We start from the raw sequence: 26,230 nt of genomic DNA, 5'->3' as shown, positions 1-26,230 counted from the left end.
CATAAATCAGTTTCTACAGATGTTAATACAAACAATTCTAAAATGACAGAGCAAAAGACTGAGAAATTGCACTTACTCGGATGAAAAGTATTTTGTCTCCCAATCTATAGCGACCTTCAGATAAGTACTCTATTGAAAACCTATGAGAGCAACTGCAAGGAGGATCTTCAGCAATGTGCTTAACCTATATTTTACAAGATTTCATGTTAATATCTTCATTTCAAAGAACTAAACAAGGACTTCCTATTTGCTTCAGAAATTACATCACAGCACACCACAGTAATACCCATTTCAAAATAGAAATATTTCCTTGCTAATGAAAATTGAGAAGCTTGGAAATTGACTTTATTGATACTTGGGCATCTTTGATAGCAGGATATGGCTGGCTCTTTTTGGGGGGCGAGGGAGTCACAACTGTAGACATCTGAACTGTTTTATGCAATAACGGGAAACTTTTGCACAGGATTGCAGCCTAAATGGTTGGAACTCAGGAGATAATTTTGATCTGCCTGTTCTGGACGGGGTCACACTTCTCCAGAAGGAACAGGTATGCAGTCTGGGGGTGCTTCTTGACACAAACCTCTCCCTGGTGTCCCAGGCTGAGGCAGTGGCCAGAAGCATCTTTTATCAGCTTCAGCTGATATGCCAGCTGCGTCCGTTTTGGATAAATTACCTCAGAACAGTAGTACATCTGCTGGTCACCTCCAGATTTGACTACTGCAATGTGCTCTATGTGGGGCTGCCTTTGTACGTAGTATGGAAACTGCAATTGGTCCAGAATGCAGCAGCCAGGTTGGTCTCTGGGTCATCTCGGAGAGACCATATCACTCCTATCTTAAAAGATCTACACTGGCTGCTGCTAAGTTTCTGGGAAAAATACAAGATCTTAGTTATAACCTCTAAAGCCCTAAACAGCTTAGGCTCTGGCCGTTTAAGATAACGTCTTCTTCGCTATGAGCCCCACCGCCCATTGAGATCATCAGGAGAGGTTCGTCTGCAGTTGCCACTGGCTTGTCTGGTGGCTACTCGGGGATGGGCCTTCTCCATTGCTACCCCGAGGCTTTGGGACGCACTCCCTGCTGAAATAAGAGCCTCCCCATCTCTTACTCTTACTCCCCATCTCCTTTTAAGTAGGCAGTCAAGACACATTTGTTCACCCAGGCTTTTAATTAGATTCAGTTTTAATAGTTTTAACATTTAAAATTTAAAATTGTTGCAATGTTTTAACTTTTTTACTTGTTGTTTTATTGTTTTGTTGTAAACTGCCCGGAGACTTGCATTTCGAGCAGTATACAAAATGTTAAATAAAATAAAATAAATAAAAATGTCCAGTAATTAGCAAGGGAAAATCAAATCAAAATGCAGAAAGAGGAAAATGCATGGTGTTGCTGACCAAGCAAATGGTGCCCACGTGGACACCATGTCCGTGCTGACATCATGTGGGTCTTCTTGGGATGTGTGATGCCCCAGCAGAAAGCTGCATGGGACAATGGAAAGCAGGTAAGGAACTGCTCTCCTCTTTTGTAAAGCTCCCAGGCCCTGCTCCCAACATGTGCTTGAACCATGGTTCATGCACATCTCTAAAATGGACTAATGAGAATTAATCTTGAAATTTACTTAAAGGCAGAATATTAAATACATAAAGATGAAATGCTCCATGCACTCTCTGATGTGCATATGTAATTTCAACAGACAGGGGTAATCCATGAATGCATGTCTTTCACATGAAGAGCTGTCTCTGTACCTCTCCTATTGCATAGACCATGCCTGCTCAACTTAGGCCCCTCCAGCTGTTTTTGGACTACAACTCCCATAATCCCCAGCCACAGTGGCCAATAGCCAGGGATTATGGGAGTTGTAGGCCAACTTCTTGCAGAAGGGTTGAAGTTGAGCAGCCCTGAAGGAACCCTTGCAGACTGGAGAGTTCATGAATATCAGAGGCTCTTGTGCCTGTACTAGGCTGGAGTGAATGAACACAGCTAGAGAAACCTTTGCATCCAAAGGCCAAATTTATGTTCAGCAAAACATGACTCTCTGTTTACACCTTACGACTCAACCACCACAAGTCTGGTGTCAGGAAAGACCACTCTGGAACAAGGAAGGGGTTACTTGGGAATCAAAGCCCAGGTGGGAAATTGAGCCATTGGTTTATTATCTGTGCTCAGGACAAAACTAGTGCTCTGATCAGGGAAGTGACAAAATATTTAGCTTCTGTGGTACCTCTGGGAAGCTCCAAATTCCCAGAAGCTAGGATACAGCTGAAATGCAATTGTGCACAAATGATTGAATAGCTTTATTACAATCATAGATCAGACATAAGAATGACCAATTATAAAACATTCAAATAGGAAATCTATCATACAATACACCAACCAAGTCAACATTTTATGTAAAATTGTGCACAAAAATCTCAGCTAGGAACTAGGAATCTAGTGACTTACAACTACATAAAGAGAACAAAGTCCAGCTTTCAGTTAAATCCAGAATTAATCACCATCTTGTGCTGATAGATTAAGTGCGAACAAGTGTTGTAGAGCAGTTTAAGAAAGCTCTGTCAACAGTAGTAGATGAGCATGCTTATAAAAAGTAACTCCATCCCTGAAGGGAAATTGAATGGTTTTCTCCTGGGAAGAGTCATGGTTGGGGTAGAGAATGCTTCTAAGCCTTAAGGGCGATTACGTAGGGTGAAGTCACAGCAGTAGCTTTTAGGAACCAGCAGCATGCACATCAAGATAAAGTTTGCTGTACAAATGGAAACTCAAAGTCCTGGGACAATGTGCCTAAACCACAGATTGCCAGGTCTCCAATACAGGCCACTACTATGAACAGCACAAGCCATGATTCCTTCCACAGGGAGAACTACCCTGGTGCGCTATTCATATGTTTCTATTATGTAGCACAAGATGGACAATTTATGGTATGCATACTGAATTCTTGATTGGAACCAATAAGATTTTTTGCAGATATGCTCAGAAGAGCTCTCAAACTTTATGCAGCAAGTTTCAGTTAGTACCCACAGACTAATATGATGGACTCTTTCAGAGCCATAGGAGGGAAGGAGTACATAAACATATAGGATACTTACCGCTTCATGCAATGCTCCATGTTGACAACATGATTTGGGGGCGATGGCAGGAGTAACAACATTAGAGGACATTAACAAAGTCTCTTCCAATTCAATTTCCTTCTCCAGTTTTACTAATACAGGCGGTTCAACTCCATACCTAGAAAAACAGAATGAACAGAAGATATTGACATCCTGACTACGGAAATGTCAGTACAGCAAGAGGATTAGACCACCACCACTTCCAGATTAAATGTACTGATGAAGCAGCAATTTTTGATTACTTTTCCTTCCCCAGGAAGCCCTCTGTGCCACCTGAAAAATGTGTCCCTGGGGGTTGTACAGCCTCACAAAGCTGTATGGCAATTAAGCCATTGTGTGTTTCGCTGCTACACATATTCTGCATGTAACTGTGAGTATATGCTGCCAAGAATCTACAACATATTTCAGTTTCATAACACTAGCTCTCAGAATCTCAGTTTCATAACACTGGCTCTCACTAGTGGAGAACAGTTTGAAAATGCACAGACTATGCTGACCGAAGATTCAGTCCTATAACCTGCATAACCTTTGAGAAAAAGTCTTTGCAAGGTAACAACTTCCTTCACTTATACACCAGGGCTTTAAAGCACCAATCTAGATAAGCACATTGGCAGATGCATAAAAATAGGACATATATGTTGTTCCAGGTGGTGATGGCATTGGGTAATATCCCATGTGCTGAGAATAGTTAGAAAGCAAATCTGGACATAAGAAATCACTACAATTTTTTGCAAAACAAGATGCCATGCTGTCCTGTAGCTCGCAGATTCTCAAGAGTCAAATTTCAATTTGCAGTGACCAATCAACTGGAATAGTAAAGTTCTCTATAGCCCTGGCTTGCTAGACTGATCACAATGAATGGTATTCTGTTATGTTTTCATTCCATGAGCATGGGGGATAAACAAGAGGTCTGAATCTCTGAAGAAAACCTTAGGAAACCTTTCAGCTGCTCACAATGTATACAAGCCAGAGAATTACACTGAATACAGTACACACCTCGATACTATGCGACCAATTTCCAGGAGACATAGGTAAACCTGTCTTGGATCCTTGTGTAGGACTGTAAAGATAATTAACACAGTGTGAAGGTTTTGCTCTTTTCATTAACTTTTATTTTAAAAATAAATAAATGTTGAAATCTAGAAAATGTATAAGGTATGATTTTGCAAAAGTAGAAGAAATGTATAATTATTCTCAGAAATCTGAATGAATAGCCCTGTAGCCTTGTTATCTGGGACTTCTACAATGGTCATGCTAACATTAAACCTTGTTTAGCAATCACATCATCTTTAGATCCCCTTTTCAGTGAAAATTCCTCAAAATAATGGAAAGGTAGGCAATTTAATGCTGAGATTTGGAAAGCAATCAAATAAAGATGTGACCTAGGATGGGGGCAGGGGAAGCATTGACGTTGTAATGCACAGAACACACTAGTGTCCCCGAGGTCAATGCAACTGGGGCAGCAGATACAAATGAGGATTCAAAGTTTTGTAGAGAGCCAATGCATACAATACAGACACTGTGTCAGCAAGATTTTCTTAAATGTCAATGTGTGTAATTCCATTAGCACGTGGAACATTTTTCTGATACTGAAAGGTAATATGGTAGCTGTTGTTCATGTGGAGACCTATTAGTGTGCACATCAGAGCTGCTGGACCAGAACAAAAGGGTGAAATCTATCAATTGTGTGTGTTTTTCTTCAATCCTGTAAGGAAAACTTCTTCACTAAAATCATGTTTACCCCTATATTCTACTCTGTATAATTCCAAATACCTGACGTTCTTCATGCAAAGGAAATGGCTACAGGAACAGTCAAATGTATGGGTACAAAAAGGTTCATTTTCATTAAATTTAAAAGCATTTGAAGTTGTAGAATGCTCAGTAATCTTATCTCATGAATTTCCAACACAGATCATCATCACCCTCATTGCCACTTTGAAGATGACTGAGGCAGAGAGTTTGAAGAGGGACAATGTGTATCTTGCACAAACTTGCATTCAAGAAATGTGTTACTGAGCAGGGATTTCAGCCCATATTCCATAAGTCCAATTATTCACTGGACAATACAGTGACTAATTATTCACAGTCCAGTTTTTCATAGTTGTGTGCATTGTTCATCTTAGTTTCTGCCTGGCCTTCACAAAATGTGGCAGCGTCACAGGACACTGAGGGTACAGGGCAGGAAAATGTGGAGGATGCTGCACAGAAGAATGTTTGCTGCACACAGTCCACAAAGGAGAGATACGGAGCGGTATGCCCAAGCCTGGGAACCCACTTTCCCAACACACAGCCACTCCTCCTTTCCCCAATCTAAAAATGCCTGAATGCAAAGGGCACTAAGGGCTAGATGGAATTCAGCCTCTCTGCCAAGAACACACAAAGCATGCATTTATGCTACAAAGCCAGCTACTGTATGTAGTCAGCAGCCTTCCAAATACTTTGAACTATGTAAATGAAAAGATGCAATATTGTGCAAGCTTGGGCACCGATTTGACGAGGAGCAGATTCCAATTATAAAGTGTTGCCAAATCCATGTATGCTTTGATGGAAACCTCACATATCCTTTGTTAGTTTATTACTGCTTTTAGAGACTTTGCTATACAAGCATTTTTAAAAGAGAATTTACTATAAAATATTTGAACAGGGGGGAAACGTGAATCAAGGCGAAAGCAAGTGAATCAATACAATAGTGTTGTATCCAAGGTTACTGGAATTTAACAAAAATGGTTGTAACACACTGGTTTTTTAATTTTACTTTAATTTATTCAATTTATATACCACCCTTCCTAAAGTGGCTCAGGGCGGTTTACACTAATGATTAATTTTTAATTAACTGATTAAAGAACAAAATCCGTTCTTATAAAATGAACTACACTATATTAATCTGTCCTAGATTTTTGGGGGTGGTGGCGAAATCACACACAAACATTATTTATTTATAATATAACCTATTATATGGTATCTAGCATATAAAATATGCTAAAGTCTTGTTTCAACAAGCAAAAAGATTTCATAATGCTTAAGTAATTTTTGTACAGGGCTGGGACTTACACGGGTGTGCATCTATTTATTTATTTTTTAAGACAATGCTAAAAGCATAATTAACAATACAATTTTGGAATTCTTTTCTTAATGAGCTGCCAAAGATTTTGCTCCATCTGGAAAAGCCTGGTCTGACAGCTGCTGGTTAAAAGTCCAGCCTGAACACTAGAGGCAGGTACTGCAGTCTTCCAGGTGCAAACCCAATGCAAGATCTATTTAAGCTGACAAGGTGTGTGCTGCTGAAGTGCTTTGAAGAGGGTAGCCCTGAACTCGTTTGACAGCCTCCATTTTCATAAACATCTAGTTAAACAGGAAAAATGTGGGGGAATGGAATCCAAATCTCATGTTTCTGATGCAAAATGTTAATTTCTAATTATGATTGTTGGTGCACTGCAGGCACCAAGTCCTACTTGGCCATCTAATTTAACAGGCACATATACACTACTTCTAGCACTTTACCTTCAGCTTTGCTCAAGGGAACACACTGGAACATTCCATTCCCCGAACGTATATGCCCTTCTGGAGCAGCTAAAGTTGAAACAGTGAGCCATGTGTTGTTGTACTGTGTGTATTACCAGGATATTTGCAACATTTTCATGACACCTTTCTTTTAACGAAATTGCCAGGCAGGTCTGAGGAATGTTGTCTCCTTTCTTTTATCAGATCAGAATCTTGCTATTTCTTATAGTGTGGCTAGGTTTTGCTCAGTAGCCTATAGCACCCATCGGGAATTGATCAAACGTTTTTATTGAGACATGAGAGAGTTACGGCTAATTGATTAGCTAAACGATCTGTTTATGACATTTGTATTTTGAACTTGTGTTGTACTGTATGTGTTGACCAGAAAAACGTGTGAAGTTTTGCTGGTCAATGGCCATAATACATCTTACTACTACTACTACTACTACTACACTTAAAGCACATTCTGCAGAAAGTGAAACAGAGGCATCCTATTTGCCATTTAGGTATTACACTTTTAGGGAAGTGGGTCAATCAATTCAATGATCACAATGGTGCTACTGGAAAAATCAAAGTTAGAGCAAGCAATTTTCTTCTTCCTGCCCTTGTCCCAGCAGCCCAATCCATCAGCACTTCATACAGTAAAATAACCACTGTTTGCATAGGAAGAGAACAGGTAAAAACCCTGAAAAAGTATTACCTTCCTTTCCTCCAGGTACTAGAATTGGGAGCATAGAAAGTTTCTAGGCACATATAATGTGCCTAGACACATATAAACATGATTACCTTAAATTGCTTTGTATTGTATTTTCTTTTTTCTCTTTTGTCTGTTATGATTTAATGTGTTATGTGTTTTTATTGTATATTTTAATCCTGTTTTGCAAGCCACCCAGAGAACAATTTTTTTGGGGTGGCTAACACATAAAGTTTTATTTATTTTATTATTATTATTATTATTATTATTAATATCAACCTCCAAACCCATCACTTCTTCAGCATTAAGAACATAGTTTGTCACCAAAATAGAATAGCATGATCATCACAGACGGCTCATATTAAGACAAACTCAGAAACCTGAAGCATGCCCTAAGAAGTCTTAATAGAAGACACTGTAACATTGCTATGAGAAGGCTGTGATATGAGTGTCAGGAGGAAACTTTTACTTCTACTTATCAAAAAAAGCATGCTGATTAAAGAGCAGGGTTAAGCTCATTTTGACTCAAATTCCACAAAATCAAGAAATTTGAACCTTAAGGCTGATGCATTGATTATTTTTTGAAGCAATCTATAATGATGTCGTGCAATTGTGCTCACTTACAAGTTGTCCTCCATCCACTCACACTTTTCCTTCCGCTTTCATTCCAATCCCCTGCTCAGAGCAGGATTTTTTACTTCTGCTATGGCAAAGTCCTCATAAGCAACAGAAGGACAGCTCATTACTCTCCATCTCTGAGATTAATCTTGGATCCCCCTCTCTCTTTGCATTAGATTATTCTGCTCACTGTTAAGCATGTGTTACTACACTTTCGCTTTCCTTAACTGTATCTTTCTCAGTGGTGTGTCCTACTTTTTTTTTTTATTAGAAGTACTATGCAACAGAATTGCAGGAACCAGAAAATGCAAACATTTATTACCTTCTTTAAAAGTCAGCAACAAGCTGAGAAGTTAATGCACATGTAACTTTATATAACAGGAGACTACAAAAGAATAAGGAATAATTACCTAAGCCTTCAGATTCAAAGAGGTAAGTCTCATCCACTCCAATGCACCTGCACCAATTCAGAAAATTGGCTGTGTTATCTCTAGCAAAGAAGGACCCTGAAGGCGCATCTTTCTTACAAGGGACTTTTCTCAGAGGGAAATCCTAGGAAAAGAAAAATGGTATAGAAAAGTTGTATGCATGCATATCCATAAGAACAGGAAGACTTGGAAAAATACATTTTATCTCATGACAAAGCTCTTACATTTCCTTACAAAAATACAACATGTTATAGCTGAAGAGGAAAAAGTAGATGTTATAATCATGCAGAATCTTCCAGGGAAAGATAAAAGTGAAACAGAAACCAATCCATGTGTACATATTAGTAATGACAAAAATGGTTTTGACTGGCACCACTGAAGACTATGATGAGACAGAAATAACTAGACCATGCACCAAAGTTTGCAGAAGTTAGCCTTTAGTTGTCAGAAATGTTTTCTTCAACAGGGGAAGATAATCCATAAGTGACTGATTTACTATGTTTTCTGTTGAAAACAAGACTTGAAAGATACTTCAAAAAAACCTTACCAATAACATATAGAATAAGGGCAACTCAAATGCAAAAAATCAGAACAAATCTGAAGGATATATCTAATAGTACTGCTCCAGCAATCTAAAATAGTAGAAGGCTGTCAGCAACCTGAACATATGATCCATGAGAAATGATAAACAACCACCATGAGTTCTAGGTCATTACATATTTTTTAATCATGACGATGAGCAGCAGATTTTTCATGTGTTCTTCAAAGTTATATTTTTCCCTTCAGAGGAGAATTGCAACTGTTCTATAACAGCAATTCTCAACCTGTGGGGGGGGGCCTCCAGATGTTGCTGAACTACAACTCCTATCATCCCCAGCTATGCTAGGGATGATGGGAGTTGCAGTTCAGCAACATCTGGAGGCCCCCCCCCAGGTTGAGAACCACTGTCCTAGGATCTTGTCAACTCTTTAAACCTGTTCTTGTCTACTCTGCAAATCCCCACACACCCCAAACAGTAACTGTCATCTTTTAATAACCTTCAACTTTTAATAACCTTAACAGGACCCACTGTGTAGATTGCTTTCCTCACCTGGCCACACAGGCACAGCTACCTTTCAGCACTACATTCACTGCCCAATGCTCTCTTGGTCTCTCCAAAGCTCTGACACCTAGCCCTTTTTCCCCAATGCATTTATAATGAATTACCTGCCTGCCTATCCAGCTTCAAGTGTTACTTCAAGTGTTACCAATCCAAAGCCTAGAATGAACTACAGCACCTCCCCCAAAGCTGCTTCCACTTTATAAACCACCTCAGTACCTGCATGCCACATATATTTTACTCTCACCACATACCACCTGAGCAGCAACTAGCTTTACTACCCTCCCAGCCAGCCCACCCTACCTGCACTACAAAGGAGGAAAGTATACCCCAGATCTGCAGGAAGTTAAACCACCACTGAGTATCACAGGATCTCCAAAAATTGTGGTGTGGCCCATCTTATTTCCACTTATTAACTGTATTGTCTTCAAATTTGTAAAGGTATTCCAATAAAAATAATTTCCACATAAAACTTTCAATACTTAAACCACACTAAAAAGCACTTTATTGAACTTTTTCTGGTCAAATATTTCAGTTCAAATACTTGCAGCTATTAGGAAAACATTTGAGCTGTTTATACAAACACACTGTGGAGGGGGGGCCATGTTAATTTTACGTTTTGTTCACTAAATGTGTGTCATGTAAACACACCAAATCAGATCACAATCTATTTAGGATACTGGAAGCATTTGCAATTCATCATCTCCTCGCCCCAAAAACAAAACAAAACCCCACATCACTGCCTGGAACAGTGACAGAAGCATGGTGACAATTCCTCTGAGGACAGCATCAAGATGGAATCCAAGAATCATTGTTCTAAATGCATTGCCATAAAATAATATATCAAAAATTATAGGAGGCTCAGTGTTGGTTCACACACTGAGCAATGCCCCCATTTCCTGCATGTGAAGGTTCTTGGGCCAGTGATTGCCCACATTCCTATGTAGGAAGCAGCACATGAAGCAAGAGCACATTCATGCCTGGTTTCACTTGACTGCTATGATTGCAAAAGCACTTTCTGGACCTAGCACTTAACAGGATCAGCAGGTACATCTTGGTCACAGGCTATGGCCTCCATGTGAACATGGGCAAGCATAACCCCCAAGGACGCTGGTGTGTAGGAAATTTAACTGTTATCTTTAGAAGTTGCAATACTTACCCTTAAATCATTTGGGTTACAACATCTTTTAACCGAGTTTTGAATGACTTCAATCAACATGCACAGCAATACACCATTATCAAGCTCTTCCAACAACTGTTCTGCTGCAAGTTCTATCCCTGTAAAACAGACATGTTCTTTGTTATTATAGAGAAGGCAACTCACAGCCTGACCATTCTGGCATGTGCAGGCATACACATTTTGTACACCATCTAGAGATGCACATATGAGGTGGTATAAAAACCATGATGAAATAAATAAATAACAATATCCATTGCCTGAATTCACTGGGTAAAAAGTTCCACAACCTTTTCTTTTGGAATTATGGCACCTAGATGGCTTGATTCCAGTCATCTTTCAAACTCCTTCCCCATGTCAAGCACTGCATGCAAACTTGCAGCCAGAAAGCAGTTGTCTGTGACACTCCCTAGCATAGTAAATTTTCTCACATTCTAAAGATTAGAAATATGATGCCATGGGCTTCCCTCCATTTCATCCCACTACGTAGGATTGTGGGCCCACATTTTTAAGAGCAAGTGTGTGAGCAGCATTCTGTTTGGTGTGACATGCAAAGGTTCCAAAATGGTCATTAGAAATTAATGTCGTGACCTAATGAGTTTGACTGTCAATGCTTTTAGAAAGAGACATGGAAAAAAATATGATGGCAAGGTATCATCGTGTGCGCTTAGAAAGAGATCAGAATGCTAAGAAACACAGACTGAGGCAACGAAATTAAGCTGAATCTAAATATATCAGAAGCCAAAATTTGGTAACACCTTTATTTTGGTGCAGCCAAAAAGTTGTGAGCAGCAAGCTTTCCTCTCCATCAGGCCAGAGATAAAAAGTAAAATGTGGGGTGGAGAGATGCTGCTCACAGCTCAGCCCCACCACAGCCCTTGCTAAATATACTATGCAAAGAGGCACCATTTAAGGTAGTGACATTCTTGTATTTAGCACAAGGAGAGCAACTGTCCCTATTCAGCCCCAGGACAGCGTCCCTCCAGGGAGTAACTGTTGTCTCCCTTGTATTTCTTCTTAGATTGTGAGCCTTTTGGGGTCAGGGAACATCTTCTATTTCTTCTTCTCATTCTTTTTTGCAACATAAACTTCTTAGTGAGCTTTTTCTTATAAATATTTTTAAACAACTTTCTTTTATTGTCATTGATGCTTATAGAAATTACCAGGCTGAGGCTTCTAGATTTTCCCCTCCCCAATGGGCAAACACAGCTACATATTATTTTTGTGAATCTAAAGAGGCACATTAATTTCCTTTTATACATTTTATCTGTGTTAATATGAACTGCCTTCATTAGACAAAACTTTGGTTAACAGTAACTAGGATGACAGTTGTTCCAAATTTACCATACAGACAAGCATTGATTGGAACTTTACCCAATAAGCCAGAGAGCCAGATTGATAGATCCTCCTGCATAGGAATCAGAGTTGCCTCATGTCGGACAGATATCCACTGGTCGTAGAGCAAAACATCTGCTAATCCTGGACCATGCCTTGGTGTCAATGGACTTCGTGGACTTAAAGGGGGATCATCTCCAAACCACACCTAGTAGTGAATATATCAGCAACTAAACTACTTGGCTACACTTTGACAGACTCAGCACATGCGAGCTAGAACAATTGAAAATTATTACTAACATTTTTAAGATCCTTTAGAAAATGATATGGAAGGGTATAGTCAGTAACAACAATATCTAAGATGTGTCTCAAGCCATTACTTTGAGTAGTCTATTAGAGTTTAGATACACAGGTTTTATGATAACCTGCCACAAAAATGGAATCTGAATTCCAGCACAGAATATAATACAAGTTTCATAGTTGGACAATTCTACTTTTGAGAAAGACACAAAAATCTTTGTGACTTTTATTAACTTTTGTTACTTTTATTTAAGACACAAAAATAGGTTTGTGTATGCAATATAAGACATAACATTTCAAAATGTGGCAGAGTAACTCAACATGGGGGCTGTATCATCCAAACAGACCGTGACGGGTGATTATGAAGGGGACCCGCCGACAGCTAACCCATTGGGGTGTCCTCCACAGATGTCCCAGCACCCTTCTGGTGCACCCCTTTATTGTTTTTGTATGGGGGGGGAGCAATGATCCCAATGGCCCCTATACACATGCTCCAAGTACTTGCTGAAATGGGCACTCTGTGCATTCCCTTCATGATAACCCCTGCTAACTTGGCAAAAAGGCACTTTTTGATTCTCTTTATTTAGCAGGTGGAGAGTAACTGGCCCTATCCACCCCCAGCACAGTACCTCCAGTGACTGTTGCTGGGGTCTATCTTGTTTTTCTTTTTAGATTGTGAGCCCTTTGGGGACAGGGTTCCATCTTATTTATTTATTTGTTATTTCTCTGTGTAAACTGCCCTGAGCCATTTTTGGAAGGGCGGTATAGAAACCGAATAAATAAATAAATAAAATAATTGCATGTGTCAGGATATTTCTTTTCTTCAGAGACATATAGTCAAGCTTATGGTGGAGGCAGGGAAAGACATAATTTAATAAAAATAACTTTGGTACTTTAGTTTGCTTACCTGAACTGGGTGCTGCATGGTGATGCAGAAACTTTCCTAGGAATGAAAACAACGCACATTAAACTATTTCAACTGGAGTTCTGTCTAATGTCCACAAATTTTAGTATAACAAACTGGCCCTTTGAAAACACAATATATAGATGCTATCAAAGTCATCAGAGCATTTCAGCTGGCACAATACTGATGACAGCCTACAGTTCATTGGGTCATCTGCAGTCCTCAAGGCACATTTGTGAGATCTGTCAGCTTTAATCAGAATGTTAAAACTTCATTTTAAACAAAAGGTTTTTGACCCACATGACTGCAGAGGTAAGCTTCAAAATGTGATGGCAAAAATGCTGAAGCCTGAAAACAAGAAGGGTCAACAAAAAGAGCCAAAATTAATTTTGCTTCAATACTCTAGGAATTTCAAGTGAATAATCCATATTTTTCTAGAGTGACTCAAATTTCTTTCACAACCATGCACAGCAATGTCAGAAAAAGGATGTGGTAACTTCCAATAGGACCTTGTCATGTCTAATTTGAACCAGATCAAGGTCTGGAACCAAGGGCAATTTTTACTCACTATGGGTTATCAAGTAAATGACTATTTACAAGCAAAACTTATACACACAGAAGTTCTCTTACAGGAAGTGGACAAATTCCTCATTCAGATATTGTTAATACAGGATGGTGTTCTCATGACACCATCTAACGTAGAAACGGAAGTCCCACCCAACCAGTGTGACCATCATTTTGCTCACTGCCTCTCCCATGGCAGTCAGGCTTACAGCCTTTATCTGACACAGCAAAAGCTGTAAGTGTGATGGAGGGCCCTTCTGTGATTGAGAGACTTGGGCACCAGCCCCAGGAATGAGGTCTGAGTGGGAGAGAGAAAATGTATAACTTTTTTTTATCTCCACCCCCCAAAAACATCCCTGTATAGCATTGGGTGGTGGTGGGGGTAACCTAATGACACTCATTCCCTGCTCCATCAATACTTTAGCTCCCCTTTCCTCCATTTTTCATTCCCCCCACCACAGACTGACACCCTAATACATATTGGCTGCTTTACCCTCCAAACATTCCAAAGTCCTCAAAGCTCACCAGCAGTGGGCCCTCCATTTCCCCCCCATCTATGTGCGGAATGAGTTTTGTTCTGGGTGGCAGTACCAAGGCAGTGTGTGCACACATGCATTCAGAGCGGGCCCTTCCTGATTCAATCTGAGCGGGATCTAAAATTGACTGAGCGGACATCAAAAATTGTGTGTGCACACACACATGCACATGCCTTAGAGGGAACACTGCTCACCAGGTTTGGTTTTATTTGGCAAGGAGAACACAAAACAGTTCGCATATCCCTGCTAACTGAGCAGAGAGGCATCTTTTAAAAAGAGGTGAGACTTTATTTAGCAGGGGGAGAGCACCTGACCTGATTATTATTTTTTTATTATTTTTACATTTATATCCCGCTCTTCCTCCAAGGAGCCCAGAGTGGTGTACTACATATTTGAGTTTCTCTTTCACAACAACCCTGTGAAGTAGGTTAGGCTGAGAGAGAAGTGACTGGCCCAGAGTCACCCAGCTAGTATCATGGCTGAATAGGGATTTGAACTGGGGTCTCCCCGTTCCTAGTCCACCACTCTAACCACTATACCACGCTGGCTCTCATCCTATCCAATCCAAGAACAGCATCCTTCCAGTGGGTGTTGCTGGTGTCTATTTTATGGTTATTTTTCAACTGTGAGCATTTTAGGGATAGGGAACCATCTTATTTATTTTTCCACATAAGCCGCTTTGGGAACCTTTGCTGGAAAGTGGTATATAAATATTCATTGTAGTAATAGTAAACATTTCTTTTTCTTTACTAAGTTTGGGACTTTTGCATACCTAGTTAAAAATGTGTTTTTTTTCTTAAACTTGATTTTAAGTTTGATATGTTTATGTTATAACTGTTGATTATAAAATTTACAGATGTTTTAATCAGTTTTGAACCACCCTTAGACCTGGTTACAGGTGGTATAAAAATGTGTTAAATAAATAATATCTAGGAAGTCCCCCTAATACACAGAAACTACCATCATAGGTTTGGATGACCCCATTTCACTTCCAGACTGATACTTTGTTCAAGCTCTGAGTATGCCCTCCAGATTAGGCTGCCTTTTGTTCAAGTACCTGCTATTAGTATCTATAATTACTGGAGTGCAAATCATAATTCAGAACTATATTTGCCAGCCAAGCATTCATTCTACATTTCAGCCAAGCTGCAATTAAAAAAAAACACATTTTCAATACTCATGTTGCTTACACTCCAGATTTATTTGAGTTTCTAGCCACAGGCAGCTTGAGAAAATAGATATAGATTGAACCAATCATATTTGCCAATGCACACGTTTTATTACTTCTCCCCATAATTTTAGCAACACATGTCCTTTATTGCTGTCATTTTCCCTTCTCCATACTACAGTAAAAGGGCAGAGTACAAAGCAGGCTTTACTAATGAACGCATTATTCCTCCCACAAGTTGGACCCAGGGAATAGATGTCCTTTAACATAAAACGTTCTTTGTCTTAAGAGCAAGCCCGAGTAAGAAGCTTCATTGACTTTTCAGAAGAAAAAAAGTATGGCTAGAGCATGGAGCAAAGAACTTGCTCTCATTAAAATAAGGCGTCCCACATAATCAGACAAGGGCCTTAACATGCCAACAGCCAGCATAAGAACAAAAGGCAGCCTAATCTGGAGGGCATACTCAGAGCTTGAACAAAGTGAAATATTCACAATGGAACTATTACAAAAATGTCCAGCATCTTCACTTTTCAGGAATGCTTCACAGCACTTGGGTTTTTGGAAAAAATTCTGACTTTGCAGGATAATGGCAAAGTGAAGTTCTTTTATATCAGTTCACATAACATCAATTCACTTGATAACATTTTATGTCAGATGTAATAGAGTGTAATCTCTGCTTATGAAGTTGATCTCCATTTGACAACTACTGGTATAAGTAGGATTCATGCTGCTCAATATTACAGAATCACAATCTTAAGTCTAACGTTGCAGTGCTGCTGAATGATCCAATGTTGGTTTACTCAGAAGTCCCCCTTAGTTTAATGGAAACAACAGCCAAGTGAGTGCATTTAGGACCAAACATTTAAAGTGGTGGCTCCCTTATCTTTAGCAGGGGGATAACAATGATCCTTTCTCAACAGCACAGCATCCTACAAGCAGTGGCTGGCCCCTCTAATTTTTTCATCGCCGTGCAGAATGAGTTTTGTTCTGGGTAGCACCATCAAGGCAGTGTGCGTGCATGTGCATTCAGAATGGCGCCTTCCTGATTCAACTTGAGCGGGATCTAAAATTAACTGAGCAGATATCAAAAAACTTGTGAGTGTGCACACCTTAAGAGGGAACAGTGCCCAAGTGACTGCTGCTGGTGTGACTCTTGTAAGGTAAAGTGTGCCGTCAAGTCGATTTTGACTCCTGGCGCCCACAGAGTCCTGTGGTTTTCTTTGGTAGAATACAGGAGGGGTTTACCAGTGCCTCCTCCCACACACTATGAGATGATGCCTTTCAGCATCTTCCTATATCACTGCTGCCCGATATAGGAGTTTCCCATAGTCTGTTAGTTAATTAGCAAAGTCTGTTAGTTAGTTCCCAAACATACCAGCGGGGATTCGAACTGGCAACCTCCGGCTTGCTAGTCAAGTCATTTCCCTGCTGTGTCATTATGTGGCTGCTGCTGTTTAAAAGCATTATATAAATAATAATGTTCTTGGACTAAAGTCTCATTTAATTCAGGGGAGCCAAGAAGTTTAATGTTATTATTGAACCAAAAAGTCACAGCAAAATGTCCATCAGAGGTAAAGAAAGAAGCTGGTCCAATTCAAATGCATGTGCTCACAATTCACAACACAAATATAAAGACCTTTGGCTCCCATGTCTGAGCAACTACAACCTTCTGAGTAAATATGCACAGCATTCAACTTCATGGGTGGTTTCGACTTTAAGATAACCAGCACCCCATGGCAGCCCTTTATAATCTCACAGTGCATAGTAAGATCCATGTGGGGCGCTCTTTAGAGGCTAGGAAAATGTGGGAGCAGTGAAGGCATGGAAAACCTCACAAGATGACCAGTCACTACAAAAACCAGCTTCTCACATGGATGTATCCACTGCAGGATAAGATTCTAAGTAGCAACTACCACTCCTTGCTGATCATCTGAAGCTCTCCTTCAAGCAGCAGTGAAAAGGTCTTATTCCCTCAAGACTTCAAGGCTAATGGAAGAATAGGCATCTATAGGCCATAACTGAGCTAGTGACCAATCACAGGCCAACAAAGCATGGTATGACAGCAACAGCTGCAGAACTGTAGCATGACAATGACATAATTGCATCAAGCCCAGCATAATTTGCTAAAGAAAGTGGGCGAGTGGTGCCTGTTAGTACATATAACCAAATGTGGTTAGGTTTTTGGTAAGAGTTGCTGAGGAGGAATGTCTCCACTTCTCTGGAATTAAAACAACAACGAAGCAGTTACAGTCTTCCTCAAAAGTAAAATTAAGAATGACCGCAGTTCAACAAATAAGAGATTGAGGGGATACATGCCTGGGGAAAGGAAACGTGCAACGCTTAAGTCACCCACTTGGCTGACTCACACATACACACAACTTCCCGCCACCTCATTCACATTTGGCATCCCTCTTTCTTTGGCTGCACACAGTGTCAAGTAAAATGTGTGCAAGGCAAAAGATCGCTTCTCACCAGTACACCTGATCCAATAATAAACATTAACTGACCTAGTCTGTCGGCTGTTGAATCCTGCACCACTGACAGCTTACAATGTCTAGCTCATCCATTTGTTAGTGCAATACTGTAGGTTATTAGCACTTAAAGCCATCCTGAGCTGCAACTTTTTCATCAAATGCCATTTCTGAATGAATAGCAAGTGGTTCATAATGAACTCAGACATTGGGCAACCAATACATTAATTCAGTAGTCATTAGCAACAGGGATATAATTGAGTCAGCCTTCAATTTAGAAAGAGGTAGACCCCAGAAGTATTTATAAACTCATGACAAGATACTTTTGTGTGTAAATGTATACACACACAGGAGACAGACAGACAAGGCACTCCCTCTAAATATGGGCTGAATCTATAAAGAGGCATCAAACCGGCGGAACTTTTATCTCAGCTCTGACAGCATTATAAACGTTTTATGAGTTGCATGCAAAAGTCTATTTAAAATCAATGGGCAAAAGCATTTAAATCAGTGTTCTCTCTAATTTTTTTCATCTGTGTGTGGAATCAGTTTTGTTTTGGGCGGCAGTATCAAGGCAATGTGCGCGCACATGCATTCAGAGTGGGACTTTCCTGATTCAACCTGAGCAGGATCTAAAATTAACTGAGCGGATATCAAAAAACATGTGAGGGCATGCACACCTTAAAGGGAACACTGATTTAAATTCATTTGAATCCAATGAAATGTTCAAGGCCTAACTTTCTCTGGATTAAATATCATGTTTAGACTCAAAACGCAAAAAAGATTATGTGCCTTGTTTTCTAGTAGTGCTCAGGAATAGTTTACTGTATACTCTGATCTCTTTTTTAAAGTAACATTTCCAAAGATATGATGGCAGATGTTACTTATAAAGAATGTTTCCTTTATATACTGTAACAACTTGTGTACCTTCAAATTTTCTTTTTGCAGAATGTACAGAGCTACAGCATAGCCAATGTCCACCTTAAGTAGCGCAACAGGGAAATGCTTGACAAACAAGCAGAAGGTTGCCGGTTCGAATCACCGCTGGTATATTTCCCAGACTATGGGAAACACCTATATTAGGCAGCAGCAATACAGAAGTTGCTGAAAGGCATCATCTCATACTGCGCAGGAGGCAGCAATGGTAAACCCCTCCTGTATTCTACCAAAAGAAAACCAAAGGGCTCTGTGGGTGCCAGGAGTCGACACCAACTTGATGGCACACTTTTTACAGCATAGCCAAGAATAATCAAACACTGCAAACTGCTTGTACAATTACCACCATCTATGAATCCTCTACCTCTTTTAGTTTTTAACTATAAAGGTGGCTGGGACAAAGTGTTCACTAAATTTAGTCCATAATATTTTTGGGCTCTCCGTTTTTTATGTAAGGCTCAACAATACACAGATCATCCATTCAACCAAGGTGCTTGTCTTTCCTTCAGGAACGTCACAGGAGAAAGGTAGGTGGCTGCAGACCATTGCATTCATGCTCTCTAGCACTCTCTGGAAGCCACCCATACCTGAAGCTTTAAATGATCACATATTTCCATCATGTTAGTAAGATATTTTGTACTTTTGACACCCCTGTCAGCAGACCAACCAATTTACTCCAGTAAATATACTTACAAAGCTAGTGCACTATATTGTGGCTTGCATGGCCCTTGGTACTCTTCATCTCCAGTGCTTATTTGCTGGTGCAACAGGTTTTTAAATTAGGTGCAAATCACATTTAAAACAGGAACTGGAGCCAGATATTAGCAAATCCCAGATCTTATCAAACAGTTTAAATTACAATATCAGAATTGATGTGGGAGAAAAATCCATGGCCATCCACATCTTTTAAAGAGCTTTGGCACCAGATTATAATGAGGCAGAACATTTCACTCAGATGCAAATCCCAGTTTTAATAAAGCTTACTAAAGGAAACATGGTTAGAACTGCAACCTACACAGGACAGTAAGGTTTACTTGAAAGTAAGCATGCTTAGAGTTGCAACCTACACACACAGGGCATCATGCAGTTTGTAAGGTGTTATTTTGGATATCAAAGCTGAATCAAGCATGAATGGTCTACTTTGCTAAGCAGAGTTCACCCTGGTTTGCATCAGAAAGGGAAACTACATGTGTGAGCACTGTAATGTTGTGAGCCAAGCCTGAATTGCACCTTTGATTATGCTCCAGAGCTAGTTGTGGAAATTAGGCTTGTCCACTAGTGTCAGAGAAGTAACCAAGTTCTTTTAAACTGCAATCATGTATGATCTGGACTCGAAAATAGAAGGAAAACCAAACACTCTCAGATAGTTCAATGGGCTTTATTGAATACAGCTGATCTATAAGGCAGGAATGCTAATCCAATATATCAAAGAGATTGATCATAATTTCAATAAGCAGCTAGATAGCGTAGATATGTGTGAGTGCATGTATATTCAGTATCGAGCTTATCTAAAGGCCTAATGTTGATAGAAAAGAGGGAAGACGGAAGGAGAATGGAGGGGTTTCAGGAGAGGGATGGCTGGAAGCTGGGGTTAGTGAGAGAAAGAGGAAAATGAGAACCAAAGATGAAGGTCTTGGAAAAGTCAGATTACTGGTTCAGAGGTGAGGACCAGGATGTGAGTGTCGTTGGGGTTCGCAGTTTGGGCTCAGGCCTCAGGCGGGCCTTCAAGCAATCGTGCTGGATGCTGCAGGGGAGATAGACAAAAATCACCCCAATCTCTCACCCCACGGTACTGATCACCAGTGATTTCTTGTCCATATCAGAGGGAACCTTAGCTTCAGTTCTGCAGCTGGCTACAGGTTCACGGAATGAGTAGCTCTGCTCGTTAGGCAAAGATTGCTGAAGACAGTCTGAGATGCTACCCCCTATATACATGCCTGATCCTTTAATCTAGGCATCATATCAAAAGGAGATACTGACATCCATCATGAATCTCAAATATTTCAATAGGTGTCAATCACAGGTTCTCTCCCATGTCAATGAAGACCAGGGATTTAGGAGATGAGGGTCATCTCCTGATGCTTGTTTGTCATTATCAGGCAGAACTGTTTCTTCTCGATGTTCCTAAACACATCTGTATCTCTGACGGTGACAGATTTGTGGCTGCTGTGTAAGCAGATTTGAGGTGCCTTGGTCCCAAGAAATTGTTAGCAAGTTAAGGTGTGAGAGGAGGAAACTCCTAAATCCTAAATGTGAAAGACATTTCCCTAAATTATGCAGGTGGTCATCTATCTGTGTGACTTCCAAGGCGTTCTTAAGGTGATTACTTTTAATACATGTGAAATTAGGAAACAAGTGTAACCATTGCAACTAGCAGAAGTAATTAACTATACATTGTAAATTCCAAAGTAGAGGATATACAGGTTCATCCCGTGCCTGCTAGATAGGTGCACGAACCTGTTCAGCATTCTGTTCTTAGAACGCCAAACAGGTTTGGAACCCCCGCATTTGAAATCGTTTGAACGCGGGGGTGGCTTTAAGGACGTGGGAGGGTACACCGGAAATGCTGTGAGAACATACATCGCGGGCAGGCGTGTGCATGTCGTGCGTGCGACGTGCCCACCCGTGATGTGCGCACAGCACTTCCGGTCAGGGAGAAACAGGGCAGCAAGGAGGTACGCTGCCGCCCCGCTGAACTATTTATACACAGAGTGCGGGTGTGTGTGTGTGTGGAGCACAGTGGAAGTGAAGTGCACCTTCTCCCTTCTTTAAAGACACCCCCGCCCCACTATCGGCTTAAAGGGAGCCAGTTCCATGCACATCTCTAGTGCCTGCAATGAGCCTTGAACACAGAACGGCCTGTGGTGCGCGATAACTCACTTAGAGTTCAGGCATCAACTGGCTTCTTAATATGGCAGAATCTGACACAGGTCTTAACTTTGCCTTTGGGGCCTGCAGCTCCGGGCCAAGATTAACAATAGTAGCGCCACAGTAAGATTTTCTCCTTAGGGGATGAGGCGGCTCTGGGAAGACCATCTGCATGCAGAAGGTTCCAAGTTCCCTCTCTGGCTTCTCCAAAGTAGCGCTGAGAAAGACTCCTGCCTGCAGCTTTGGAGAAGCTGCTGCCAGTCTGTGTAGACAATACTGAGCTAGATGGACCAGTGGCCTGACTCAGTATAAGGCAGCTTCCTATGTACTGGGCTTGAAGTCGCCAGCTAGTAACATCTATTTTTTCTCTGCAAGTCTCTCTTATTCAGACACAACGTTTGTAGCTATACATTACGGAAAGCCTATTTTTCATGACCCCTGTGCCTTCTGTGAGGCTCTTTACTGGGATTGCAAGCTTCCCTGTACCTAAGTGGGACAGATTCCAAAAACTATACATATTCCCATTATGAGATTTGGGGAAGTTCTCCTCTGTGTGCATGTCACTAATTGTTGGGCTACTGATGCTTCCAATGGGTAATCATGCAGCCTACTCGCAGGATTAATATAAGGTTTATGACTATAACTATGAATATATACAAGGTCTACTGAGATAATGCTATTAAATTATCAAGTGCATGAATTAAATGCTATGAGCCAGCATGGTGCAGTGGTTAGAGGGCTGGACTAGGACCGGGGAGACCTGAGTTCGAATCCCCATTCAGCCATGAAACTAGCTGGGTGACTCTGGGCCAGTCACTTCTCTCTCAGCCTAACCTACTTCACAGGGTTGTTGTGAGGAGAAACTCAAGTATGTAGTACACCGCTCTGGGCTCCTTGGAGGAAGAGCGGGATATAAATGTAAAAATAAATAAATAAATAAATAAAATATTAAGCTGAACTAGTGCATGAGAGAGGCAGTGTTAATATCCCAGAGACTTGGGAAGTAGGGATCCTATTTGCTATAGACAATTGGGGTGCTGCACAATCTATTGATATATACTATATACTTATTTCTCTTAGCTGGCATGCGTGTCCTTAGGAATTTGGTGGCGGAACTCTCACGTTGCGTTGCCAGGCTTGGGCAAGCCGCAAGAGTTCAGGGGAAACAAAAAAAGGTGGCGGCGGGCGAGCGCAAAACGGCCAGAGGAGGTGGCGGTAGGATGGTCTGGCCTGGCCAGGCTGTCCTGGGTGAGGAGGAGGAGACGGCCGCTGGGAGGCGAAGGCGGCGGGATGGCCTGGCCTGGCCATCCTGCTAAAGGAGGAGGAGGCAGCCTCGGCTGGCCGATGGGAGGCGGTGGTGGGGCAGCCTGGCCGTCCCGAGCAAGGAGGCGGTGGCAAGGGTAAGGAGGTGGTGGTGGCGGCCTCGGCTGCCGGATGAGGAGGCAGCCGCCACCCAGTCTGGCCAACGAAGGGGCAGCCTGTCACTGTGTCGAGAGTGGGGGAGGGGCAAAGAGTGGGGGAGGGGCAGGAGGGAGGGGGAAGAGAGAGTGGGACAGGATGGGGGGGGGACAGCCGGCCCCAAAGAGAGCACAGATGCTCTGTGCGGGTCGGCTAGTATACTCTGCTTGTACGTGACAAGCCCCACCCACACAGTGCTTTACCAATTGGAGGTAAGAGAACAGAAACACCATGGTGATTGGACAGTGGGGATCCCATATGCAGATAGGGAAGAGGAGCAGGTAGGGGCAAGTGAGCAAGGCAAGCAGCAGGGTGGGGGTGGTGATTGAGCGAGGCGAGCAGTGGGGAGGGGTGGGTGAGCGAGTGAGTGAGCGGGCAGCGGGTGGCTGAGAGTGGGTGGCTGACACTGAGCAAAAAGGGAGGGGCTGTGGCGGGGGGCAAGGAGAGCAACCAAGTCCTAGTGCACAGCTGCTCTGTGAGGGTTCAGCTAGTCTATTCTAATTCACTCTGTGGCCATTGGGAGGACACATATTTGTCTGGATTTATTCCAAAGCTGTCATATTGGCCTACATCACAGGGTTGTTAGGGGAAATGTGGAGACTTGACTGTAAGCAAGCACAATGAGACAGAACTTTTACTGTTTATACGGTGTGGAAGTTAACATGCCTCAGCTTACAGTTTCCATGTTTACTGTTGCACAAATTAATTTGTAAGTGCCTTATCTAAAATGGAAGGCTTTAAACAATTTTTAAAAGAGTTTTTATTAGGATGGAATGAGAGGTTGAGAAGGCCATTTAGCAGAATCCAACCTTGCCAATGCATTCAGGGACAGGGCTGTGGCTCAGTGGTAGAGCATCTGCTTTGTATGCTGTTTGGGCCATTGGCCATAAATACAGCATCTATCTATGCAGAAGGTCCTAAGTTCAGTCCTCAGCATCTCCAGGTAGGGCTGAGAGAGACTCCTACTGAAACCTTGGGAAATCACTGCTAGTCATAGGAACACAGGAAACTGCCATATACTGAGTCAGACCGTTGGTCTATCTTGCTCAGTATTGTCTTCACAGACTGGCAGCTGCTTCTCCAAGGTTGCAGGCAGGAATCTCTCTCAGCCCTATCTTGGAGATGCCAGAGAAGGAACTTGAAACCATTTGCTCTTCCCAGAGTGGCTCCACCCCGTGAGGGGAATATCTTACAGTGCTCACACTTCTAGTCTCCCATTCAAATGCAACCAGGGCAGACCCTGCTTAGCTAAGGGGACAACTCATGCTTGCTACCACAAGACCAGCTCTCCTTCCCTGAAAATAATATTGTCTACACAGACTGGCAGCAGCTTCTCCAAGGTTGCAGGCAGGAATCTCTCTCAGCCCTATCTTGGAGATGCCAGGGAGGGATCTTGGAGTCCAGATGCTCTTCCCAGAGCGGCTCCATCCCCTAAGGGGAATATCTTACAGCGCTCACACTTCTAGTCTCCCTTTCGTATGCAACCAGTGTGGATCCTGCTTAGCTTATGGGAACAAGTCATGCTTGCTACCACAAGACCAGCTCTCTTCCCAAAGCTCTCTTCCCAGTAGACAATGCTTGATCAGACGAACCCACTGGCCTAAGGTAGCTTCTTATGTTCCTATCCAATAGCCATGAAGTATGGCAAACCTTTTGCACAACTTTATCCTGAAGCCTGTAGGAGAAAGCCTGCAGGGTAGTGTGCAGGATCCAAACCCATTCTACTGCATCTCAGTGACCACTTGGAACGGCAAGACCTTCTGCCAGACCTTCATTCCAAGATTTTACGTATGGTTCTAACGGCGATTCAGAAAGGCAATACCTTTCTGTCTGGAAATTTAAGGAGGGTCCCTAAAATGAACTGCGTAAACAGCCAATATCACTGGGTTTAATGCATCCGATGGCCATTCGGAAATCCCATGTATCCGTACGGCGATTCAGAAGGAAGGTATGCATTCTGCCATGCATTTTAGTACGTCACCATCACCGCGGGCCCTAAACCTCCTCCAAAAAGATCTGGGCGGTTCTGCATTACTCTTATACGATGCGGGGGGCGGGCACACACCATGAATGGGTATCACCTTCTTTTTGTATTACCTGTCTCTGAAGCCATCTGAAGATAAAGACCTCTACCGATACCGTATCGATACACGCACTGCAAAACCGCCAGTGACGTTTCTGTTGCGTGCAGTGTGAAGTATTCCTTTCACAAGGGCTCCTAAACAGCGATTTATGGAGTCTTAAGAATCCCACCCCCTCGGACGGAAACAGAGAAAACTATCTCCACGCGCAAGCCCATACCTTAAGGCGATCCCAGGAAAAAGAAACCGACCCCTCCCTAAAACAAACAACCTTGCACCAGCCAGTATGAAGAAGTCTGAAAGCTGTTATCAGACTGTTCCCTGGGGCACACCCGGGCTACGATTGCAGACTGCAGCCGAAGAAATCACGACACCACAGCAGGTCTGCGGCCGCCTAGCTGGGCGGAGGGAACGCGGAGGTACTCACGGCAATGGTCCCCCAGACTCAGGCTCCCCCATTCATCCCCCGGCACGCTGTGACGGCGGCGCCAACCGCAGCAAACCCCTTCTCAGCATCAGCACTCCCTGATTCATTCGGTGCGTCCGCCCGCACAGTTCGAAAGGCCCAATCAGGCGCCGCGAGGAGGAGCCATGCCGGGCGAGATGGAGAAGGAAGCGCCTCCGAGGAGCCCTTTGGGCGTGGAGCACGCGTAGCAGCCTTCCTACGGGTGACCCGCCCGCCCCGCAGGCGCTGGTACACCCGGACTGGAGAATGGGGACAGGCGCTGCAGACTGCAGTCTCTCCCTGGGAGGTTGGGCTCTCATGTTCTGGGTCCTGCAGCACAGCAATTCTCCTTCCCCAGAAGGTGTGCATGTGACAGGAGTGCCCCTCCGCCCGGTTGTAAGTGTGTGCCACATACTAGGAAGCAAGCTACCTTACGCCGAGTCAGACCATAGGACCATTTAGCTCAGTCATGTTTTCAGGCAGGAGTCTTTCCCTTGCCAGGAGATGATGCCGGGGAGGGGATTGAACCGGGGGCTTTCCT

General features: G+C 42.3%; 1 protein-coding gene across 3 annotated transcripts in view; it reads right to left on the bottom strand.

The window, feature by feature from the left end:
* Window positions 1-25,816, bottom strand: part of GAS2L3 (growth arrest specific 2 like 3) — a 31,676-nt gene extending 5,860 nt beyond the window's left edge. Inside the window, exons 1-9 of one of the 3 annotated variants that reach the window (XM_053258192.1) lie at window positions 25,672-25,816; window positions 25,261-25,381; window positions 13,166-13,201; window positions 11,998-12,166; window positions 10,606-10,724; window positions 8,330-8,471; window positions 4,103-4,166; window positions 3,086-3,224; window positions 77-184 (exon numbers count right to left, since the gene is read on the bottom strand). In XM_053258192.1, coding sequence (XP_053114167.1) covers window positions 77-184; window positions 3,086-3,224; window positions 4,103-4,166; window positions 8,330-8,471; window positions 10,606-10,724; window positions 11,998-12,166; window positions 13,166-13,201; window positions 25,261-25,381; window positions 25,672-25,703 — 930 coding nt within the window. In that variant the 5' untranslated portion in view covers window positions 25,704-25,816. The other 2 variants (XM_053258193.1, XM_053258194.1) reach the window with 2 other exon arrangements.
* Window positions 25,817-26,230: the final 414 nt, after the last annotated feature.

The sequence above is a fragment of the Hemicordylus capensis genome, chromosome 5, assembly GCF_027244095.1.
Source record: "Hemicordylus capensis ecotype Gifberg chromosome 5, rHemCap1.1.pri, whole genome shotgun sequence".
NCBI lineage: Eukaryota > Metazoa > Chordata > Lepidosauria > Squamata > Cordylidae > Hemicordylus > Hemicordylus capensis.
Note: the sequence above shows the minus strand (reverse complement) of the source record. Positions and strands in the feature narration are given on the sequence as shown.